The following is a 16023-nucleotide window of genomic DNA, read 5'->3' as shown; positions in this document are numbered from 1 at the left end:
ATTTAATTTCAAATGTATGTCTGGAAAGACTTCAGTCCACTCCATGCAGCTGTGCATCATTTGGATAATGTAACTAATGCACTTTAATTGATGAAGACTTGGATCCAAATGATCCCTTGTTCAAGTCTTTTTGATATTTCTCTTTAAAGTACAATATTTTTGTCTATGTTAACTGGACTAGGCAGTTGTCAGCATAATGGTTTGATACTTGTACAAAGAAGCAATGACTGGCTCTGATCCTTTTTAGAGTCTCCATCTGCAAAGGTTCAAAGGAAAGATTTCGTTTGTTCAGAGCATTTTTTAGCAGAAAATTGGATAATGTCTAGAGATCATTGTTTGCCATTTACGATAAAACCAATGACGTATCTAATGCCTGAATGCAAAATTAGATAATCTCTTCTATTAATAAAGCAGAAAATACACGATTGAAGTTTACTTCAATTACTGTATCTGAAACAATGATTACAATATTTTGGTTGACTGCCCAGAAATTACTTCCTAGCTTCCTAGATTATCCCTTGTTGCCCTAAATGAGGAGAGATATAAAAAATGAAAAACGAAGATTGAAGCTGAGAGAAAACCAATCAAATATTTATCCAGATACAGCTGGATTAAAAATATATTAATTCAAACCATGTTGTAATGTTAAGGTTCTGTGGCATTCTGAATTGAGCACTGGAAAAATGCATTACTAGAGTTTAACTTCTCTTTTCATTCTGGGATGCTGGGCAAGCTATTCCCTGATGTATAGCTTTTTCTGCACTGGTTCATTTAATTAAGAGGACTTTGCTGTATGCCACATTATACCATTGGTCCACCTGGCTCTCCCAACCCTACCTGGAGATGTCAGGGATTGAATTTTGGACCTTCTCTATGCCCTGTTACTGCCCTGAAAATCACCTGCCCTGTCCTGGATTCAACGGATACTTTGTTCCCCCTTAGCCTAATTTGGGATTGAGGTGGGGAGGCTGCAGGGCAGTTCCAAACACACCTCAGCCAGGTCTGGCCTACAGTAGTTTAGTTTACCCCAGGGAATCGAAAGGTGGAAATAGGAAAATACTCAAGGCAATCATTTGTGGCCTTACTCAGCTGAACATCCTTTCTCTCTATACTCTATAGATAATATTATTCCTGATCCATCCAAGAACAGGCTTAGTTAGGTAACCATCAGTATTTAACAATGGATCAAATTCAATTGTGTTACAAATTGAGCTAAAGAGTGTTCATAGTATCCATTATATAAATATGTTTTTAGGACATGCATTTGGTTTGGGTTTAGCCTCCTTAAAAATACGGATTGTTATTTTTATGCTATACCAATTGATACACACATATGCGTTTCTTTTTCTTGTCATTTGCTCTTGCAGAATTTTATATACTAGAAAATAATTCTGTATTAAATGAAGCAGTCTTAAAGAAAAGAACATTCAGGACGGAAACTAAAATGCTTCACATTGATGACTATGGTAAATATATCTGAATGCTGTTGAGAACCAAACAGAACATTTTCAAATAATATATTTTTTCATCTTTGAAACTACCAGCCTTTAATGTTTTACTCTTTTCTTAAAAGAACTTCCTTTACAGTTGTCATTTCCAAAGGATTTCACAGAACGGAGTGCATATCCTGTCCTCTTAATAGTGTGAGTATAAATCATTAAAATTAGTTAAATTGATTTATGAAATGGTTTGTTTGCATGCTATTCTAGGTCACATGAAATTGTCATTGTATGAAGAGCTTCACTAAACATCCTGTAAATTATTTATATATCAATAGATATGACCATCGTTCCATTAGGGCAAATATTTAATCTTGCTGGATGGAACTATCCCCCCTCTTCCCATGTGCTGTTTCAGGGACTCTCCCCAACACCACAGAGCCAAATTTGAAGGAACTGCAAGCAGAAGTCCTTGAGCAGGCTTCTGGTGACAGCATTCATTAGTTTAATCCTGCCCAAAGATATAGGTACAGCTGTCCATAAGAGGAGCTATCTGCTTGGTTCACATCATGCGCTCATGCGCACACCACCTTTGGAAGGGATCAGATGTTAAACAAAATAACCACTTGATTATCCCAAGAATATCTTCCCTGGGGTGGATGGTAGATTTTTCACAGAAACTGTTCAAATGTTGAGAGAAAACCAAAGGGATCTACACAAGTCGCTACTACTTTTCCCATAGTGACTAGGCTCAGGATATTGCAGTTTCTCTATTTCTGAACATGGAAAACATTCCTGTATGCTTTGACCATTGCAGGGATTGCACAGGTTTTTTTTTGTTCATGATAATAATAGCCAGAGCCGTAGCTATGAGGGTTGGGGGGCTATCTGGGTTTTCGAGGCACCATTGAGGCTCGGTCTGTGTTTGTGCACACACGCAAATGTGCACAGGTGTGTGTGTGCCAAACTGAGTATTTTACCTGGGTGAAATTTCTTGAAGTAAAGCTTTTTGGGTTAAAAATAATTTGTCCTACAATCTTTTCAAGATAGAAGGATTTTGATTATATGTAATAGCTGAAAAATGATATCAGATTTGATTTAAATTGTAGTGAGCACATACCACAATAATCTGCTTCTGACTTTTTAAGCATCTGATGCATGTGTGGCAAGTGCCCTCCAGATGTTGTTTAACTATTTCCTTGTTTCATAAAAAATTATGTATTGTTCGATAGTAAAAAACAAACAAACCTCCAAGCAGTTTACAAAAGATGAAAGACTAAAACCAAGAATAAAATTACAACTCTACTTTAAAACATACAGAAGTTAATATACTAAAGCAGATTAAAATTACACCCACATTCTCACTAAAGCTCCCACCATCCACAGCCAGCATAGTCAGTGGTTGGGAGTGAAGTTTAGTAGCACCTGGAGGTCACTGTGCTAATAGAATTCATATATGATCATGGCAGCAGAACTGCACTGGCCATAATAAAAGTGTCTGATTCAAAAGTGTGCAAAGAATTCATTAATTCATTATATATATTTATCTAAATATATTGTACCATTTCCCCAAAAACTTAAAGTGGTCAATTCTTTAAAAATGCAAAAATTAAACAAGGCAAAATTAAACCATTATCAATCAAAAGAATAGCACAGAACAGTTGTGATAGATAGAATCCTAATTTCCTTTGAACCCTGCTCTTGCTGGTGGAAAGCAGGAAGGAGAAGAGATTTTTTTTTGCAGATTTCCCTTTCCCCCTCCACTTTTCTGTTTCCTCCAAAATGTTGCTCTGGAGCACTGGAAAACCAGAGCTGTGTTGGAAGTGGTATTGGGAGTTGCAGGCAGGGAGGCAGACCAACAATTATCACCTGTCCTACCTCTGACTCGCTTGGATCAGAGTCCTTACCAGTGGGGAAATGAAAGGGGAGGATTCTGTTGTAGTTAAAAATCACCTGGTTTGTATGAGCTGCTTTTCACACGTGGCCATCAGTGTGAAGCCAAGGGCCCACCACACAATTACCTTTTTAACACAGATGTGCTATTTGAAGGCTGATATCTTTCAGAAAGTAGTGGGAGTGTTATGGAAGGCCTCCAAGCTTAAGAGATCTACATAGTTCAGATGGGGAATTAGAATGGCTTCTCAGACTGCATCCATCATCAATTAATCATTTGTATTTGCATCAAGGATTCCTAACTTACTGTTTGGTTAGATAGTGGCCTGGTTTCATAATTTATGGGCATTTAGGGGCAAGTGCTGTAGCTCAGTGGTAGAGCACAGGCTTTGCACGCAGAAGGTTGCACTTCGATTCCTGGCATTTCCAGGAAGGGCTGGGAAATACCACCCACCCGAAACCTTGAAGAGTCACTGCCAGTCAGTGTCAACAATATTAGGATAGGTGGACCAATGGTTTGGTTCAGTATGAGGTTGCTTCTGATCTTCAAGGCTAGAGAAGGCCCTTTTTGGCAATGTTAAATCATGGTTTAATGTTATATCTGGACTGGACCACTTTTCACTTATTATGATATTTTACTTTTACCCTACTAGATATATATGGCTTATGTAGTTATATCTTGGCCTGTACACCTCCTTGCATAACCCTCATTTGTAACAGCTCGCTGATGACTTGTCATCCTCTTGCTCCAGTGTTGGGAAATGGCAAACAGAGCTGTGTTATACAGTCTTTAGCTCACCTGCCAAATTAGGATTGCTCAGATTGCTAAGTATAGCACATTTGAAATTTGGAACATCGTCATCTAGATTCCTCGGCGTGTCTTTTTCTCATAAAGCTCTCACAGTGCAAAGGAAATTCTAGTTAATGAATCAGAAAGTTGCACATCTAAACTATACATAATGTTACAGAATGTTTTCAGATTCCCCCCACCTCCCAGTGTAGCAATATGAAAAGAAATAGCAATTAGCAAGGAATCTCATTAGCATGAATGGGAAGTGCACAGAAGAACCTTCAGCATCTGCTAACCTTTGATTATTGATAAGACTGAATTTATCATATTCTCCCCCCACCCCTTTAGAACACCTAAAACTGAAAAGAGCTGTCGCACTTGTGGGTTGTGCTGCTTTCAGGCAGTTTGCCTCATATACTTTTCTCCAAATATTCTGTTTTTGCTGTCCATTTAGTTTTCCTTCTTTCTTACAATATTTAAATTATTGCTAGTACAACTGGGTTGCTACTTAGTATATGTGGGTACTATTTGCTAGTATGCTAGTTATGAACTCTTTTAAAAGGCTGAAGAGTTTCTACAGTTGCACATGTCTGCAACATTAGAACACCGTTGAGCAAGTTAAGTTACGTCATAAAGTATATATTTATGTATGGTTACATAAATCGTTTGTATAAGATGAAGCATCCATAATTATCAGTAAGGCAACAAAACACTACTCTAGATTTGGGTTGTCATGTGTCCTACTTTAACAGAAGACAGTCCTCTACTTGAAGGACTGTATAGTCCAAGTATAATTTTAAAACAAAGAACAATAAGAAGGGAGGGTTGGGGCATTGAAGTTGTCCATCAACAATTAGTACTTGGGCAGAAGGCTGGTGAGATGTCTTGTATTTCTATTTAAAGTATTGCAATTGTTACTAAATTTGCATCTAAATATGCACATTTTAAGAAATCGGTGTTCTCTTTAGTCTTTTCTTCTGGTGATGTCTAAGTGGCTGCTATTTTCTGTTCTACTCATTTTATTTATTTCTTGGATTGCTAGTTGCCTTTTGACCTACGGGTCTTCAATTGTAAACCAAAGAGCTACAGTTTGAAACCTCTTCAATCCAGGATGGTATTTTAAGACATGCACTGATTTCCAGCAGTGTCGGAAAACCTCTGTTAGTCAGTTCACATGTGACCGTGATATGTAGAATGGGATATAGGAGTGAACTTTGGTTTCACTCAAACATATCCCGTCTTCCACTGTGCGTATAATCTTTAATGAGACCAGGCCTTTGTTTGTAATGGCCTAAACAACTAGACCCAACTCGTGCTACTCTAAGGGGTGGGGTAGGATGAGTTGTGAGGCTATAGGGTGAGGAGAGGTTTGAGCTAGCTGTGAGGGGGTAGCCAAGGGGGAGAGGAGTTAGCAAAGGGGTTGGTGAGTGGAGCAAGCAGGGGTGACAGACTCTGGTGTAACTGTATATGGGGATGTACCAGGTTGTCGTTTTAAAGAACGATCAGAACATAGAAGCAAGAAGAGAGATCTGGAAAATAATAGTTGAGACAACTGAATTAACAGAAGGGTACTGGGAAAGTGTTAATTCTGAGAGTGCAAGCTTCACAGTTCACGCATCTGACTTAATCTTAAAACATGGGAATAGTTATATTTCTGAGGCATGCGGTTGCTTACATGGTACCCTCAAAATGTTGCTGGACTACAACTTTCCACATCTCTGACCATTGGCCAGTCTCACTTGGGCAGATAGGAGTTGTAGTATAACAAGTTGTGGGAGCCACCATATTGGCCTCCCTGTTCAAATGCAATTATGTTGTGCTCACTGCCAAGGAAAGAAGAAGTGGGGCGAAAGGAACACATTGACACTTCTATGTTGTTCTAACAGTAAACCATTTTTCTTTTCTTTCTGCTGAACCCCTTACCTTTTCAGTTATACATTTTCACTGCTGGTGTTAGAGAAGTTATTTTTAGAAATCTCTTCACAATATAATGAAAAGTCAATACTAAAAGTCTGTCAGGAGAGACCTTCTGGGGCTGATTTAATTTGTCTTGGATCTTTCAGAAGAGCAGGAGGTGGTAATCCTCATTCCAATTTGCTAGAACCTCTACCCTGAAAATGCCGAATTAGTATCCTCTTATAATTAAAGATAAGCCCAAATTGTACCTGAGAATACAGAACTTACTTTTGCGGTTCGCATGTTGCTTCTATCCAGAATGAATACAGCATTAAGTCCATTGAACTGTGTGCAGACTTCAGATATCTGGTTTGGGGTGGGGGAAATATAGATTGGCACTTAAAAACACCAAAAAAACCCTCTCATGTCCAAGCAGTGACCTTTTCCTCCTTCTCAACACCAGAAGTACCTGCTCTAAAAAAAAATACAGTCGATCCTATGTTGATGTAACCCTCTGGTTACGTAAACTTCGGGATGCGTGCACGGCAAACCCGGGAGTATTTTACTGGGTTTCACCACATCCACATGCGCAGAAGCAGTAAAGGTTCTGTGCATGCGCAGAAGCGGTCCTCAGGTTGTGAAAACCTTGGGATCCATCTGCAGCCAGAGATACCACTGTACAGTGGTACCTTGGGTTACAGACACCACTCACCTAAAAGTAGTACCTTGGGTTAAGAACTTTACCTCAGGATGAGAACATAAATTGCACGCCGGCGGTGTGGCAGCAGTGGGGGCCCCATTAGCTAAAGTGGTACCTCAGGTTAAGAACGGTTGCAGGTTAAGAATGGACCTCCGAAACGAATTAAGTAACCCGAGGTACCACTGTACTGCTATTTCAGATACTGAATCATGTTGTTTCTTTTGGGAAATATCAGGGGGATATAAGTTAATTCTGAAGTCCCTTGTGTAGGAAACAGCAGAAGAAAAATGGGTGACTGTCTGAATTCAAAAGTGTGGGGGCCTGACTCACTCTCGGAGCTCCCAGCAGAGTTTAAAACAGAAATAAGTGCAGCATTTGCAAAGTGTGGGGAATATGTGTGGTTAAACCTTTATATGCCCCAGTATTAAGCACTTACAATTGTACTCTCCCACCTTGGAGTGAATAGACCACAACCTTAAGTTTAAATGCTTTACTTGTAGTAATGAGAACTCTGTGCCCCAGCAGAATCAGCATGGATAAAGTATTCTTAAGTTACAAAATATAAAAAAAGTATATTTGGATATGGAGTCATTGCTTGGGAGCTCCAGCTTCATGTATCTGGTGAATTGCATGCAAGAGAAGAACCAGCCCAAAGGAGAGAGGTCATGACCAACCTGAGTCTTTTCTAGCAGTTAAGAACTCTGGGATCCCTAACCCCTTTCTTACAGACAATTATGTATAGATATGTTTGGCTGCATAAATTTCCCACCGTTTCAAGTAGCAGTGATATAGATGCCTTTTATGATGTCAATTATCAAAGCTCTACATTGTGAAAGTGGTAGTTCTGCAATTAACATAAGGTCCTATCACACCAGGTCTCTGTGTGCAATCTCTTTTTGTATGATGGTGCACATATGGTAAACAGTTAATTTCCTTTCAGATGATATTGCAGAATGCTTTATTCCTGATTACAAATCAGCGTAGTTCGCACCTTCTTGGATATTGAAGGGCTGGAAGCTTCAGACAGTTGTATCACTCTTCGAAGATTTAATTTCTTTCAGGAGTTCCCCTTTACAATAACACACCTAACTGAAAGCATTTTCAGAACTCTGCCAACGTTCCTGGTCTTGTTTGTTTTTCTACACTGTTTGCAGTTTGATACAGTGCCGCAGCTACTGTAGCTTCAATTAATTTAAAGCTCCACGTCTAAATGTGGGCATGATATGAAGGGCTTGGGGCCATTAGATATAAGAGGACAATATTAAGAATCTGTAGCCCTCTTCATGCGTTGCTCACATATAAAGAACATTAAAATATTAGGTGAGCCCTGCTTGGGCCTATTCTATCATTCTGTTATAACAGAGGCCAGATGGATGCTTATGGGAAGCCCACAAGCAGGATATGAATTCAAAAGTGTTCTCCTGCTTGTGATCCCAAGTAATTGGTATTCAGATACATAATGAAAGCATCTTGATTGTATATTTAGCTACACTGAATATAGCTTCTGCAGCAGGGAGCTTTATCTACACACAGAGGCATTCCATGTGATTTAGAAACCTGAGTAATCCTGGGTAAGGCATGAAGAGGACTTCCTCCTTTTAGAATGAACACAGTATTGGCAATTATCCTTTTATCAGTCTCAAAGAAAAGTCACTTCTATAGCAACTAGTTATTGAAGAAGGCATTTTTTTTTGGGGGGGGGGTACCCAAGTGCTCATAAGAATGAGAAGACAGAAGATAGCCAGATAGTGTTATGTGAGCATGGCTGAATCTACCCCCTCCATACACTTAGTAATACCTGAGCATCAGTTCAGCCAATATTATCACCTTCTATTTCTCTTCAGGCAGCAATAGCTACAACATGGATTGCTTGAATATGCCTCATTGGTTGGAAATAAGTCATGAAGTCTTTCTGAAAGGAGGGTGAGGAAGGGCCTGGCTTGAGGCCTGTGTATTGCAAGCCTACAGTGCCAAAAGACATTGTCATATGAGTTTCTGACAATCAGCATGGTGCCTGTGAACGGCTCTTAACTACTTACATGGAAGACATATATGGAAGGCCCATATATTCGTAACCTAAAACAAAGTTGAGTTGTATTTAGAATCATACTATGTTATGTGTATGCACTGCTTTTAAGATTCAGGTGAGAGAGGTCATAGCAAGGAGCTATGTTGGGATTCCTGTACCAGTCAACTTGGGCTCTAAGATCTGCAGAGGCAGCATTTTGTGCCCTGTGGATGAAGACTGCTCATTGTATAGGGACACAGCATAGAGCCTTCTCTATGGTGGCACCCTGACTATGGAATTCCCTAGGAGGGAATCCATGTTGCACTAATAAAATAATTCAATCAGTGCAAGCATTTCTGCTTGCTAGACAGAACTACCTCCCCTCCCTCACATGCTGTTTGGGGCTTCTCACAATCCTTCAGAGCAAATCTGGGGGAAGGAGAAGAGGGAAGACCTGTTGTGTTAGCAGGAGTCCTTGCACTGCCTTCAGCTAGTGTAGTGGGATACTTGAATCTGACCCTCTACCTTTAGGGGTATGTTAGTCTACATCAATAGATTTCCAGTACCAAGTCAAAACATTGTGTTTTTATATTTATATATTATGTTGTAGGCCACCCAGAATAACAACAACAACAACAACTATTATTATTATTACTGGTACTGCTACTATATGTTTGCAAGCAGGCTTTCAGTAGTAAAAGGTAAAGGTACCCCTGACCGTTAGGTCCAGTCACGGATGACTCTGGGGTTGCACGTTCATCTGGCTCTATAGGCCGAGGGAGCCGGCGTTTCTCCGCAGACAGCTTCCGGGTCATGTGGCCAGCATGACTAAGCTGCTTCTGGCGAACCAGAGCAGCGCACAGAAACGCCGTTTACCTTCCTAACCGGAGTGGTACCTATTTATCTACTTGCACTTTTGACGTTCTTTCGAACTGCTAGGTGGGCAGGAGCTGGAACCAAGCACTGGGAGCTCACCCTGTTGCGGGGATTCGAACTGCCGACCTTCTGATCAGCAAGCCCTAGGCTCTGTAGTTTAGACCACAGTGCCACCCATGTCCCACTTTCAGTGGTACTGATTAGTATCTCCAAGGTTTCATGATTTGAGCAGTATTCTGCCTTTTGCAGTTTTTTTTTTTTTAAATCTACTACTTTATGCTACCTTTTGTCCTTTTTGCTTTATTTATAGTTTATATTTTTATCTGCAGTTGTTGTTGCTGTTTGTAAACTGCCCAGGGATTCATTTGCATGAGAGGTGGTTTAGGAACAATGAATAAATAAAGGAGAAATGATCCCTATATTATTAGTATTAATGTTGTGAAGTCTCATCCTTTACAACAACTGACTTTCCCAGAAAGGCTTTAGGTTCGTTTTGTCAAGCAAAGTTCAGATATGTCTTGGCTGATTCCCTCAGCTACTAAAGCCTTTCTTTTTGTTGCAGCTGTTTGATGTGGTTGCTTTGAAGGATGCAGTTTCCATTTGCGTTGTTCCAATAACTCCCTTGGGCCCCTTTTAAAGGGTGTAGCATCAGATGTGTATATTCAGTAAAGACCCAACCCCCATGTTGAGCCATTCCTCCTTTTCAAAGTATAATTTAGTCTACTCTCAGTACACTGATTCTGTGGACTATTTCAACATAAATGGTTTGGATATTTCAAGGAAAGTTGTAAAATGTGTATATATTGTATTTCCACTATAGCAGAAGTGTTAGCCTCTACATTTACACATGTTACAATTATCTGTACTTACCCCCCCTCTCTCATTTTGATGCATACACTAAAATTGTTAAGTAGATTGTAAATTCTAATTCTTCAGTTTGGTCCTCCCATTCTAATATGCTTCATGTTCAACTTCCTTTAACTACATTATATATACTGTACTCTATAGATTAGAGAGATGTACCATAATTGCCTGAAAGACTGATTATTATCTCTCTTCTATATAATTAGGATCAAAGTTTAACTCTCAGATCTTTGATTTTCCTCATTAATGTCCACCTTATTCATTTAGAGATTTGGAAGATACACTCCCTGGCTGCATAGGAAATAATTAAGTAGAGTGAAGGCAGCAGCATTTAATCTGTATAATAAAAGTGAGAGGTGATCATCATTCTTTTCTCTCTCTGACACAATTAACCTCTTTCCTTGAAATGTGTAGATAATGCATCTTAAATGGTAGCATCCATTGTTTAATACTGTTTGAAAATTTGGGTAGTAGAAGTGAATCAGCACATGTCTCCAGTAATCTTAACAATTAAATCACCAGGATAAGCTACCGTTTCTCTGCAGCAGGTAGAATCCAATTGGTGCCCGTCTCATTCACAGTGGAGGCATCTACTTACGGAAGAGAAGGGGGGCAATTTTTGCCAAGCCCACTTTCCCTCTGCAGCCAATGATCTAAAAAGTCCTCCAACTTTCTGGATATGAGTTTAAGCTGGGGGGTGGAGGTGAAGGGGTGGAGTAGGTAATGTAAATTATTTACCCCCCCCCCCTTTCCAGCTCCCTTCCATGAGTACAAGGGCACCCACTGGATTGCACTCTTTTCCGCCTCCCTTATGCCAGGGTTGGGGAACCAGTGGCCTTTAGGTGTTGTTGAATTCCTATTCCTATCAACTCCAGCCAGCATGGCCAGTGATCAGAGTTTATTTTAGAATGTCATATTCATTGTGGGTTTTGAAATTTTGAACTGCTTTGGGTAGCCTATGCCCCAAAAGGCAATATATTGTTAATTTTATAATTATGTACCCCAAACCTGTACCCCAAAATCTGGAGGGTCACGGGTTCTCCATCCTTGCTTTATGCAAATGGAAAATAATTCAGATCTGGCTTAATTTCAGTCATTGGCTACCAAGCTTCCTATAAAAGATTACTCATTATCATATTGGATTTTTAAAACATGATAAAGTGAATTTTAGCTGCATAGAACAGCAGGATAGAATAACGCAGACTATGCTATATTAAATATGAACAGCAGAAAGTTCATAGGAAAGCAGAACTATCCAGCTGCAATTTTACTTTAAATATAGCACTCTTATACTTATTGATTTCCTCTGGTCTGTTTGCCACAAGGATATTCTTAGCTTTGATCAATATGTGATGCATATGATAATGGAAGAACACACAGCTCAGTATAAAGTTACAATACATGTGGTATTTTCTATTGCACAAAACTGTATAGTCTGCAATCTAGAAATATAGGTGCATAAAAGAGAACCCACTGTGTACAGTTAGTGTTGTCCTTGGAGGTTTTCTCTAGGAACAGAGTGAAGGAATTATTACGTTTTGGATTAACAACATGGCAGGATAGGAGAATCATCCATTTTCATAACTTATTTTAATACATGCAGATTTACATTTTATAATGCCATGCTATTTTTTTAAGGCAGAGCTATAACTATGTACTTGATTAAAAGGTAAGAAGAAAAATGGGGGTGTATATTTAAAACAAGCCGGACAACCATAATGATGTAACTTACTGCATTTGTAAATGTTACTTGGAATGGGTTTACAGGCATGTGTCAAGATTTATATTAATGTCCAGTATTGGAGATATCCTTAGGAGCCATATATGGTCATAAGAGCTGCATGCAATGGGAGGAATGGTAGACTAATCATTACAGGAAAAGCAGGGGTGACTAGGTAGTATTTTCCTTCTCTTCCAGCTCATTTGGTCAAACATTCCTTGGGGCTGTGGTGGCATCTCTCTTAGTCTGAAGATGGTTATCTTAGAAGGTAGTTCCATAAATAGGAAGGGCATGGCCATCTAGGACTTGATCCTGGGTGAGGGAGATCTCTCCTCCAGGATTCTCTCTATAGCACCCATCCAAGTGCTAGGGAGGTGGGTAGGGAAGCAGAGCTGCTGCGGTGTTGAAGTTCCATCAGCATAACCAAGATTCCAATTAAACCATCTTCCTGTTTATACATGAGGATAGGAAATTCTGCTGGGATATTGGCAGAGCTGGCTCTGCCATGAGGCAGACTAAGGCAGCAGAAGCCCCCAAGTTGGATGCCCCACAGGTGCCGCCCCTGTCCCACCAGTGCAGAAGTGCTGCCAGTATCAGCCGAAATCATGTGAACTCTTGCCCGAAATAGTGGAAGTAGCAGGCAGGTAGAGAATCAGTACCAGTGGCAATAAATATGCCAGTGGCAACAAGTATGCCAGTCGCAACAGGAGTAGCAGGGCAGGGGAAAGCAGCACTTCCTGTTTTGCCTCATGTGGCAAAACAGGATGCGCTGCCCCTGGGTTCAGGTCTCCCTGCTGCCCAACAGTCTCCTTGCCTGAGCTAGCTAGAGTAGTATTGAGCACAGTGGTAGTCTCTCTGATTAGTGGTTAAATGACTCAATGCCCATGTTGATGCGAACCTTTCAGTAGACATTCAGAACTTCATGGACTACTTGGCATCTGTGTGAATTTACCAACTGATATCAGGGCCCATTCATATTGTAGGACAGATTCTTGACTTGGCTTTTTGGTTCTGTATGGGGTGGTTGGTGAGCTAGGTATGGACTTGGATTTAGGGTCATAGATTTATTGTCATGTATAGATTCCTACCTTGTGGGGTTTAGGCTTAAATAAGCTCCTAAGCTCAGAGTGGTACATGACCCATTATAAAGGTCCAAAGATGGATCTAAATCATTTCCTAACTGCTCTGAGTTTTCTGCTATATCAACCAGTGATTCTGTCAAAGTCTCGGCCTGTCTCTGGGATAGGAAAATGACCTAGGTGGTTGACAGAATTTAACCCAAACTGATGGGTTCAGGCAGCTGATAATGGAGCCAGCTGCCTCCTTTGTTTTTTGGGGAACTCAGGGTGATAATGTGGCAGAGACAATTATTTGAGCAACAGTGGGAGGAAAACTCAAGACAACATGACTGGACATGGACTAGAGCCCATGTTGAGTCCTCTGCTGTGGTGATGAAAAAAACCCCACACTTTGCCTCTATCGAGAGGCACCTAGCTGAACTATGAGTTTTAAATAGTATGTTGCATCAAGAATTGAGGAAAAGGATGTGATTTCCCATTCTGACAGTATTGCTAGACATTTTGCAGATAAAGTTGCTCACATCTACTGTGACTTATATGCCGTGTTTGTACCAGATCCTAATTATGTATCTCTGACTCCTGCATGTCTTGTACTTGATTCATTTCATTTGTACAGTCTGAGGAGATGGGCAAGATCAAGTGATCCCTGCCCTTCCTGGCACATTAAGGAAGCTAGGTCTGGTTGAGTGGGCACAGAGAGTGGAGACTGTCTATTTGTCTATTTAGCCTTAAGGTGGCTGTCATGAAACTTTTATAGGAAAATCTCTCTCTGGGTGGGCAGCCAGCCTCTGCTCTACTCTTCTTGGGGAAGGTGCTTGAAGGTGTGGTGGCATCTCAGATCCAAGGGTGATTGGATGAAACAGATTTAAATGGGGCTAGACAATCTGTCTTCAGGCCTAGGTTTGGGGTTTCAGGCAGCTTTGGTCCTCTTGGTAGATTATTTGTTCTGGGAATTAGGCAGGTAGAGTTTGGTGAACCTCAGTCCTACCTATGACAGAAGCATGGCAGGCTGTGACAGGAGAGGGGCTACACCCAAACTCTGGAGCACCCTGCTTCATGAAATTTCAAGGGTTTACTCCCTTGACAGCTGTCAGGCAAATAATGCTTTAAGCAAAGGTTTTCAGTTATCTCTGTTCTGCCTCCCTCAATTGATTTTTTTTTAAAAAAAAAATACAACTGCTTTATTGTTAAACTAAGATTTTTAAATGTTTTAAGCTGCCTTGACAGATCCATTTGTGTTAGAAGGTCAGGTTAAAATTCTTATATGAATAAATTAAACAATCCTTGAATTTTTAAATAGTGACATAGTAGATAGTAGCTACACATTTTATTGTCAATCTCTTTTGCATAGCTGTTTCAGGTTCATTTGCATAAGAGAGTTTATTAAGAGAAAGGAAGAGGAATTGAATTGAAATTGCAAGTCTTAGAAGACTGTGTTTTGCTTATTTTGTTTTGTTGCTTCATTCACTGAAATTAATTAGCCTTTTGTATATAGTGATACAGTGTCCAATAGACAAAAGAGGCTGGGAAACTTCATTGCATTCTTGATTGGTACGAAAGTGAAGATGCAGAGTCCAGAACTGTCAGATCTGATACTAATTGTAGTAATGGAGTTCATATTTCCCTCAGAGCTCCAAGCAGAAGTTATGGTTTAGTCTTCAGATTTCAAATACCAAGTGATGGGCTGCCATTTTCTCCCTCTTGAATATCTATTGTGTGAGGGACTGCACTGCTGGAAGCCTGCAAATTACCTGCTGAGGTCCATCATTTTGCTGTGTAATTGGTATCTCCTGTATATTTAAAAGGCACATCAGCTTTGGCAGATGTTCTGAATCATAATACATCCTGCTAACACTGCAAGTTCATAAGATATATATCATTAGTATCTGCAGGCACAGACTTGGTGGGTGTCAACTTTGTAGACCAATGAAGTTATAGGACTGCACTGTTGGAGGATACTGCTAATGCAGAAATAAAAACATGGACTTCATAAGGATTAGGGACAAGAGGAAAACTAGTCCCTGCCTAAAATCAATGTAGTACTGCTTGGGTAGAAGTGGCCAATAAAAAATTGGAAGCAAGGGTATCTTCTGCAAATTTCCCTTCTGTGGTTGAACTGTGAAATCTGCAGAAATCTGCATTATCAGTTGAGTGGGAGCTATTTTTTGCTGCTATTTCATTTACTAGAACAGAATGCACTTTTCTTTTTGTGGGGATTCAGATAAGATCTGGTTTCTGCATGTGTGTATTTCACTTCTTATTCCTTTATTACTCAGCGCTTGATGAATGGCTGCGAAATATGTGAGCAGCCTCCATGGGGGGGGGGGGGGGAAATGTAGCATTTGATATAACAACGGGTGATAATATAAGTTCTGTCTGGGTTTTTTAATGCTGAAACCATTGATTGACGAATATGCACAGGACATGGATCAAAAATTTGCAAGGTTTGGAAAGTAAATGCCTGTGAGGCCAGGAACCGTGTATGATAGCCTTTCAGCTAAACAGTGGGGAATCAATTCTAATAGATAGATGATAACTGGATAGATAGATAGATAGATAGATAGATAGATAGATAGATAGATAGATATAGATAGATAGATAGATAGATATAGTGTTCAGTATTTATACCTCTTTTAGTCCTTTGGAGGCATGTTAAATCTTCCTCAAAAAAAGCGAAGTGTCACATCTTTAGATGCAAAGAACCCCAAAAAAATAAACAAAGAGGTAATAAGAACCCAAGATGTTATGTAATGGGTGA

The 16023-nt window shown here is 40.0% G+C and overlaps 1 protein-coding gene across 3 annotated transcripts in view; it reads left to right on the top strand.

The window, feature by feature from the left end:
* Positions 1-16023, top strand: part of DPP10 (dipeptidyl peptidase like 10) — a 603190-nt gene that overhangs the window by 573013 nt on the left and 14154 nt on the right. For all 3 annotated transcript variants that reach the window (XM_079993430.1, XM_079993429.1, XM_079993431.1), the window contains 2 exons: positions 1368-1466; positions 1574-1643. In XM_079993430.1, coding sequence (XP_079849556.1) covers positions 1368-1466; positions 1574-1643 — 169 coding nt within the window. The remainder of the gene's footprint in view (positions 1-1367; positions 1467-1573; positions 1644-16023) is intronic.

This window comes from Podarcis cretensis (assembly GCF_951804945.1).
Source record: "Podarcis cretensis genome assembly, chromosome: 1".
NCBI classification, from domain to species: domain Eukaryota; kingdom Metazoa; phylum Chordata; class Lepidosauria; order Squamata; family Lacertidae; genus Podarcis; species Podarcis cretensis.
The sequence above is the reverse complement of the archived record's forward strand: the minus strand, read 5'-3'. Positions and strand labels throughout refer to the sequence as shown.